This window comes from Hakea prostrata, unplaced genomic scaffold (assembly GCF_041222555.1).
Source record: "Hakea prostrata isolate BN-2017 unplaced genomic scaffold, UWA_Hpros_2 contig_55, whole genome shotgun sequence".
Classification (NCBI taxonomy): Eukaryota; Viridiplantae; Streptophyta; class Magnoliopsida; order Proteales; family Proteaceae; genus Hakea; species Hakea prostrata.
In genome coordinates this window covers 8455-16928 of record NW_028291174.1, presented here as the reverse complement: position 1 = coordinate 16928, position 8474 = coordinate 8455, and the positions used below count along the sequence as shown (strand labels likewise).

At 42.7% G+C, this 8474-nt stretch overlaps 1 protein-coding gene across 1 annotated transcript; it reads left to right on the top strand.

Moving 5' to 3' along the window:
- Positions 1 to 3066: 3066 nt before the first annotated feature.
- Positions 3067 to 3684, top strand: LOC148999058 (uncharacterized). The gene has a single exon (XM_089141497.1). The coding sequence runs from the start codon at positions 3067 to 3069 to the stop codon at positions 3682 to 3684; it is 618 nt and encodes a 205-aa protein (XP_088997623.1).
- The last annotated feature ends 4790 nt before the right edge of the window (positions 3685 to 8474 follow it).

Sequence of the window (8474 nt, the reverse complement as noted above, 5' to 3'; positions counted from 1 at the left end):
TCAATCTTCTTCGATGCGCAGATTTTCACTAAACATTGACAATGTGCTCAAGTAAGGGGCATCATTGTCAATGTCCATAGGCTCTGGATCAAGCATCGAATCTTCAACTAAGAGGGCCCACAAGTCTCTTCTACCTCCACTTCGGGTCTTCGGACCTACAACAGTGCAAAATTCGGGCCGGGTCAGGGTTAGGATAAGGCCGGATTTTACAGAAGTTGTTTTCAAATCTTCCTTCGGGAAGAATTGCCGATTTTGAGGAGTTGGCATGAAAATTTATTGGTCATTTCCATAGTGGAATCCAGATAAAAAAGACGGAGGAGACTCTGTTTACCATCAAACAAGGGAAGAACAAATCAATTCGGGAGTACCTGAAAAGATTCAACAAAGTTACTATGGAGATTAAGAATCTGGATGAACAGGTAGTTAAAATTGCTTTGTTCATTGGACTCACAAACCGGAGACTCTTGGAGTTATTACTTCAAGACATGCCAACCATTTATGTTGAACTGGTGCAAAGGTGTCAAAAGCAAGCAAAAGTGACGGAGATTCTAGACGCACGTCAAAGGGACACGAAAGCCTCCACCAAAGAACATAACGCTCCTGAAAAGAAACAAGCCTAGGCAACCCAATAATGATCGAGCCAAAAAGCCCTGTCCGTCGTGGAGGCAGCGTTCTCCCGATCAAAGCGAGTACACACAATTGAATACTCCTCGGTCAGAGATCCTGAATATCATCAAGAGACATGATATCTTGAAATGGCCTTCAAGCCTAGAGAACATAACATGGAGAGGTATTGCTGTTTTCACAAAGATTATGGGCATTACACCAATGACTGCAGGCACCTGAGGGCCGACATTGAGAGGTTGATCTCTCAAGGACATCTCTCAAGTTTCTTTAAAGGACGACCACCGGAACCGAAGATAGCTGTCGAGAAGAGGGACCGCTTGGGTAGCCGAGAGCGACAGTCGAGCCTCCCAAGTCAAAAAAGGGAAAGGAAGTGGTCGGTGTTAGCCGATCTCCTATCCTGACTATTTTTGGGGGACCCGAATCGGAGTCACTCCGCAAGCTGAAGGCCAAATCTAAGTTCGTTGGAATTAGAGAAGTGCAAAAGCGGAAAAGACCGAATGGTGAAAGTTCGATCACCTTCGTTGATGAAGACGAGAGAGGTATTTGCACACCTCATGATGATACCATAATCATCAAAGTGAAGATTGGACATCGGGAAGTACATAGAGTATTGGTCAATACCGGTTCTTCCGCAGATCTTTTATCTTATGAAGCTTATCAGAAACTAAAGATCGAGGAGAATTTGATGGAGCCATCATCCGCACATTTATATGGATTTGCTGGGTCATCGGCTGTGGCTGAAGGATCAGTTCCGTTGGATCTTTCGGTTGGAAATTTCCCCAAAGAAGCTACCATTCGGGTGAATTTCCTGGTGGTTTGAGAGCTTTTGGCGTATAACGTTATACTCGGCAGGCCATCCCTGACAAAGCTAGGAGCGGTGGTTTCAACGAAGCACATGAAGATCAAGTTCCCCACTGATAAGGGAATTGGTCAAGTGTCTTCTGATCAGAGAATCTCCTGACAGTGTTATGTAGCTTATTCGAAGGACAAGGAAGGCTTGAGGAAGGCCATGGCATTACCGATTGAGATATGTGACGATCGGGATGAGGAAGAGATGCAAAGACCTGAACCAGTGGAGAAATTGGAAGGAATCTAGTTGGATCCCGAGGATTAAAGAGAACGACTCATATTGGATCTGAACAACTGGAGGAGTTCAAGTCAGAATTGATGATTTTCCTTTGGGAAATCAGAGATGTATTCGTGTGGTCTGCTGAAGACATGCCTGGAATAGATCGGCAAATAGCAGAGTGCAAGCTTTGGATAGATCCGAAGGCTAAGCCAGTGATCCAAAGAAGAAGAAAATTTGCAATAAAAAAGCACGAGGCTAACAAAAGCAAAGTTGAGAAGTTGAAGAATTTAGGGTTCATTGAGCCTATTAAATGCCTGACCTAGTTGGCCAATGTGGTAATGGTAAAAAAGGCCAATGGAAAATGGAGGAGGTGTACTGACTACACAGACCTCAACAAATCTTGTCCAAAAGATTGCTACCCATTGCCTCGAACAGATCTTTTGATAGACGCTACAGCAGGTTATGAGACTCTGAGTTTCATGGATGCATATTCAAGATACAACCAGATTCTTATGAATCAGGAAGATGAAAAGTTTACTGCTTTCATGACCGATCATGAAAGTTTCTATTACAAAGTCATGCCGTTCGGTTTAAAGAACACTAGAGCGATGTATCAGAGAGCAAGAAACAAGATTTTCAAAGATTTAATCGGGAAGAATATGGAGGCCTAAGTAGATGATATGCTAGTCAAAAGCGTGGCACGCTCGAGGCACATTGCTGATCTTGCAGAGGTATTTTCGGTGCTATGAAAAATACCAAATGAAGTTGACCTCGGAGAAGTGAGCGTTCGGCTTATTTTCGGGGAAGTTCTTGGGTTTCATGGTATCTCAAAGAGGTATGGAGGCTAATCCTGCCAAAATACAAGCATTGATTAATATGGAACCTCCAAAGACCGTTCGGGACGTACAATGCTTGATAGGAAGAGTAGCTGCACTGAATCGCTTTATTTCGCAGTCGGGAGAGAAGTGTCTTCCTTTCTTCAAAGCTTTGAAGGATCTAAGGGGGAGCAAGGAGGCCTGATGGATGGATGAATGTCAAAAGGCATTCGAGAGTTTGAAAGAAATTCTTGGCAAGCCACCTCTCTTATCCCGATCGGAGAAAGGAGAAACTTTGCAAATCGATTTGGCCACTTCATCCTCGGCCGTAAGCGCAGTTCTCGTTCGGGAAAAGGAAAGAAAGCAATGGCCTATCTATTATGCTACCCATGTGCTCCTTGATGTAGAAATGTGGTATTCCTAGATAGAGAAGCAGACTTTGGCTCTTATGATGGCAGCCATAAAACTAAGACCATACTTCCAGGCACACCCGATAGAGGTATTAACTAATTTTCCTCTGAAAAAGTTCTTCATAAGCTTGATTTGTTTGGAAGAATGGTGGCATGGTCGGTTGAGCTTGGTGAATTCCAAGTGAATTTTAAATCTCGTACATCAATAAAGGCTCAGGTGTTAGCAGATTTTGTCTTGGAAACCACGTCTCCAATGGAAGAAGAAGCCGAACCCAGTATCCCAACCATGTGGGAGGTATACGTTGACGGTTCAAGCAATAAACATGGGGCTGGAGCAAGTATTCTACTCAAGAGTCCAGCAGGTTTCATCATTCGGTATGCCTTAAGATTTGCCTTTGAAGCAAGTAACAACGATGCCGAATATAAAGCCTTGATAGCTGGACTCCGTTTGGGGAAGGCCCTAGTACTAGCCCATGTCACTATCTTCAGTGATTCACAGCTAATAGTTAATCAGGTGCAAGGAGAGTATGGCGTAAAAGAGCCCCGATTGCAGAAATATCAAGAAATGCGGGTATTACGAAAGGAATTCAAAGATCTGAAGGTTTTCCAGATCCCGAGGAAGGAGAATACAATGGCAGACGAACTCTTAAGATTGGCTAACGCCAAGGAAAAAACGCTCGACCCTTCGGTTTATATAGTGGAACTAGCCCTTCCGAGCAATCAAGAAAAGGAGATATCCTATATTGAAGCCGAGCGCTACTAGATGGACCCGATCGTGGGGTATCTTCGGGATGACAAATTACCAAAGGACGTGAAGGAGGCTCGGATGATTCGGGTACGGGTGTCAAGATTTACTATGCAGAACGGAAGGTTATACCGAAGATCTTATGATGGTCCACTCCAAAGATGCTTAGGTCCCGAAGGATCGAGAACTGCTTTGGCGGAAGTTCACGAAGGGATTTGTGGGGTACACATGGGCGGTCGGGCCCTAGCTCACAAAATCCTAAGGCTCGGGCTATATTGGCCAAGGATGCAAGAAGCTACAATGGAGTACGTTCGTGCCTGCAACAATTGTCAAATTCATGCAACAGTATCAAATAGGCCGGCAAAAACCCTAACTTCAATTCTTGATCCTACCCCATTTGCAATGTGGGGAATTGACATAATGGGAAAAATCACCAAGGCATCTGGCAGACGGGAATATCTTATTGTGGCAATCAATTATTTTACAAAGTGGGTAGAAGCAAGTGCTCTGACGACAATCACAGAAAAGAAGGTGGAGAAATTCGTTCTAGAATCTAAAATTTATAGATTCGGGATGCCAAAAATCATTGTTACCGATCACAGAACACAATTTGTGTGAAACCCAGCCCTAACCTTGACCCGGAAACCTTGTTATTTGTAGGTCCGATGACCCGAAGTAAAGTAAGAAGTCAGCTTTGGGCCATCCCAAAGAGAGGACTTGGTGTCTGGCTTTGAATCCATGAAGGTTGATGATGAGGTTCTATTTATGGAAACAGAATCCTGATGAAGATCTAATTAGTTGATGGACTTGGAGTGCTCTCTATCTTGGTTTGAAGGCATTTCTACCTACTAGGTAAGTCACTTGACTTGTGTGCAAAACCCCTTTAGGTTTGGATTTGATCTGGGCCTTCAATTCCCTGTTTTGGCCTTGTTGCCGCATTGGTCGACCGATTGGTCGATCGGGGGCCAGTCGACCAATCCACTCGACCAATGGGTGCTGTCTTTGGCAATTAGGTTGATTCTTGCTCTATTTAAGTCTAACCTCGAGTCCACTTCGTATTTGCTGCCTCCAAACCCTCCGGAACGAACCAAAGACCTCTGCAAGTCATCTCTCTTGCATCCTTGGAGTTTTCTTGGCGGATCTTCGTCGGAACTCTTCTTTTTGCATCAAAAGGTATGTCTACTCTCTCTTCTTCTCCTCCATCTTTGTTTTTCTTTCCTTTTTGAGTTGAGACAGTAGAAGAGATGCTGCATCCTCTGTTGCAAACATCTCTGAACATGTTCTCATGATCATCCTAAGGATTTAAGGCTAGAACAATGATCTTAACCATGATCATTGCAAGCTTTTGAAGGATTCATGATCAAACCATGATTTAATCTCTGTTAATTTCCTAATCTGAATTCTGATCTCTTTGGATCTTCTTTCATTGATCATGTTAGTGGTTAATGGTTGTGTTTTCTTTCTATGATCCATAATCCATAGAATTCTAGTTGTTCTCTTCTACCTTACTATGTGTTCTTCATGATGCATGATAGTACATATATGGTAGGTTTTATTTCCTTATTTAGATTTATGCTTCTAAGCCTTATTCCATGAAGACCTATGCATGTTTTCATGTTTTCATTACCGAAAGCAATGATCCATCCTCCTATTGTTCTTGTCCTTGTTTTCTATTTCAAAATTCATCAAGATCCATGTTTGATTTATTTATGGTAACTTTTTGTTTCCTAATTTGGATCTTGATACCTTGATTTGATTAGTGTTTTGAGGTCCCCTATATGCTAGAATACTACTGATGTAGTCTACCCCTTGATTAGTACCCTTTTGAACCACCAAATTCGGATTTCATATCTCAAAACTCTGATTTTATAAGCTATCGTCGCATTGGTCGACTGATTGGTCGATCGGACCACTCGACCAATCCACTCGACCAATGAGTACAAAGCAACTCCTGAATTGGTCTGTTTCGGATGTTTTGCTATATATTCTGTTAGGGATCTTTCCTAATATGTTGTATATACTTGTTTAGGACCTTCTTCTCAAGTTTGCCAAGATCTTACTTGATTTCTTAGGATTCTTTGCGAGTTATAAAAGGTAAGGATGGTTATTTCCTTAATTACATAGATAGCATGAATCTAGTTTCTATATTTGAATATCATAGATATGATTCCTAAATTAGATTCTTACAATGATATTCTACTGTTGCATAACTTTGATTACAGTAGCATTACTTATTCATATTGAATTGATTCATGTATGATTTACTTACCAATGTTATACAAGTGATTGTTATACTGATTTCTTTCCATATATGGAGTTACCATATATATGATGATATGAATTGATGCATGTGTATGCTTACGTATGGTTTGGAAAGGAGAGGTGTCCTTTTGACACTTCTGTCCTTGGACTACTATGGGAATATTATGGGATGTTTCCGGAGATGCCCTCTGGACACCTTCCTAAACTGTTGGATGACATATATAGGATTGTCTAGTAGTGTTTGGCTAGGATGTCCTGTTATGTCAGACCCTAATCGGAGGGGTATTGAGACCGAACGACCCGTGGTAGCAATGGGGATTCATGGGCGCTCAAGACCGGTAACCAACCCGTGAGAGGACAGGAATCACATTGTGGGGGCCATTTATTGGTAGGGTTGCATATGGCTAGACTTGGGCTCACGGGCGCTTAAGACCGGTAACCAACCCGTGAGAGGACGTGAGAGCTTCCCGTTTACCATATGTGGATAACCAATAGGGTTGGTGAGTCCATAGTCAGGGACTATGAGGACTCTAGTGTGAAGGATACCGGAAAGGATCGTCGGGGACGAGGAATGGAAGTATCTGGATCCGACTTGATGTAACCAAGTAGAAGACTTGCATTTGGCTAGGTTTTACCCCGACATGCGCCAAGTACTTATACCAAATGGTTGTGAGAGAGTGTGTTGACTTAACCCCCTGCCAAGGTTTGTCCTGAGGGATGAAGGACCCATTACCAATCGGTCGCCCGAGATATCTTAAATGGTTGGAGGGAATCCAAGATATCTTAAATGGTTGAGGATGTGAGTGGACTTTCCTAAAGAAGTACGGTGCTATGACTTAAAGCATGTCTGCCAATAGAGACCAGCATACTTAGAGTTAGATTCATTCATTCATTGTTTGTCTCATATCATATTGCATTTATGATTGTTCTGGAATCCTGCCATTTATGTTATTATGGATTTTTAACTGCCTTACTGAGTTTCTTTGAAACTCATTCCTTTATTGTACAATGTTGTTAGACTATCCTGCAGTAGTACGGAATACTATGACGGTCCCTATGAGGAAGCGCAAGGCGAAGAGACATATCTCCAGGAAGGTGATTGCGGTTACCACAATTACTCTGAAGATCCCACGGGTGGTTATGCTCCGTACGATGCTTAGTCCGACCATTGAGTGGAAGCGTCCTTGTGCTATTTATGAGATCTACACCTACAAGGATGTCGTCTACAAAGTGGAGAATAATTTAGTTACCCAATGTACTTGCTACTGGGATTAGCTTTTATCTAGTTTATTCTTTCGAGCTACTTTTCCGCTGGATGTAAAGTGGGATTTTTGCTTCACTTTACTTATCTCTGACACTCCGATTATATCTATTATTCCGATTCATTTATGATTCATTCTTTCATTATTGGATCTATGATTTATCTTCCGCACTCTTGTTATGATTGTTCATGATTATGTTATTGTTTATGTGGGAGGTTGATCACTCGATACCTGATCTTCGGGCTGTGGATCACACTCTCGGGTATGCCAGATAGGGTACCGGCTGGGAGGGCGTGACAATTTGACAATCCCCAGTTCGAGCAATTCTGCAACACTTATCAGATCGAGCATTGAATGCCATCAGTAGTGTACCCACAGAGCAACGGCCAGGCGGAAGTCACAAACCGAACGTTGCTGGATGGGATAAAGAAGAGACTTGAGTCAAACAAAGCTTTGTGGGACGAAGAGCTACAAAATGTTCTTTGGCGGTACCGAACTACGGTTCGATCCCCAACAGGAGAAACTCCATTCAGATTGGCATATGGATCTGAAGCACTAGCACCCGTGGAAGTAATGGCAGAGACACTATGAGAAAGGGAGTTTGAGGAAAAAGCGAATGAACCCTTCTACTAGATAGTCTTGACTTACTGGATGAAGTCCGAACAAAAGCAATTCCCAAACTCAGCAAAACCAACGAAGAATAGCATCGAACTATAACTCTCGAGTTAGGCATCGCCAGTATTGATCGAGAGATTTAGTTCTAAGGAACACGTTGGCTTCAGATCCTCGCCACCAAAAGAAGCTAGATCCTTCGTGGGAAGGACCGTACATGATAGTCAAGCCACTCAGTTCGGGAGCATACAAGCAAAGGAATATAGCCACCAGGCATGAACTTGACCGATCATGGAATGCGAGGCACTTGAAGAAGTATTATCCTTGAAGATTTACCATTTTCATTTCTGATGTAGTTTTTTGCTCACTCAATGCAATTTCAAGTTTCAAACAACAAATCTTTTGATTGGGGGCTACCACTGTGATATCCAGCCCAAACCTATCCTGGGATACCCTATTTGTTTTGGGATAAAGAAAGACTTGTTTAATGTTAGACCTTGAAGTTGGACCTTGATTTCAATGTTGTTATCCTTGAAAGCCTTAGGAGGCCATGTCCGGCCTTATCCTTTCCCTGACCCGGCCTGGAATTTGTATTGTCTGTAGATCCAATGACCCGAAGTGGTGGGAAAAGTCCTTGTGGACCCTTTTTTTTGATGATTTGGTGTCAGAGCC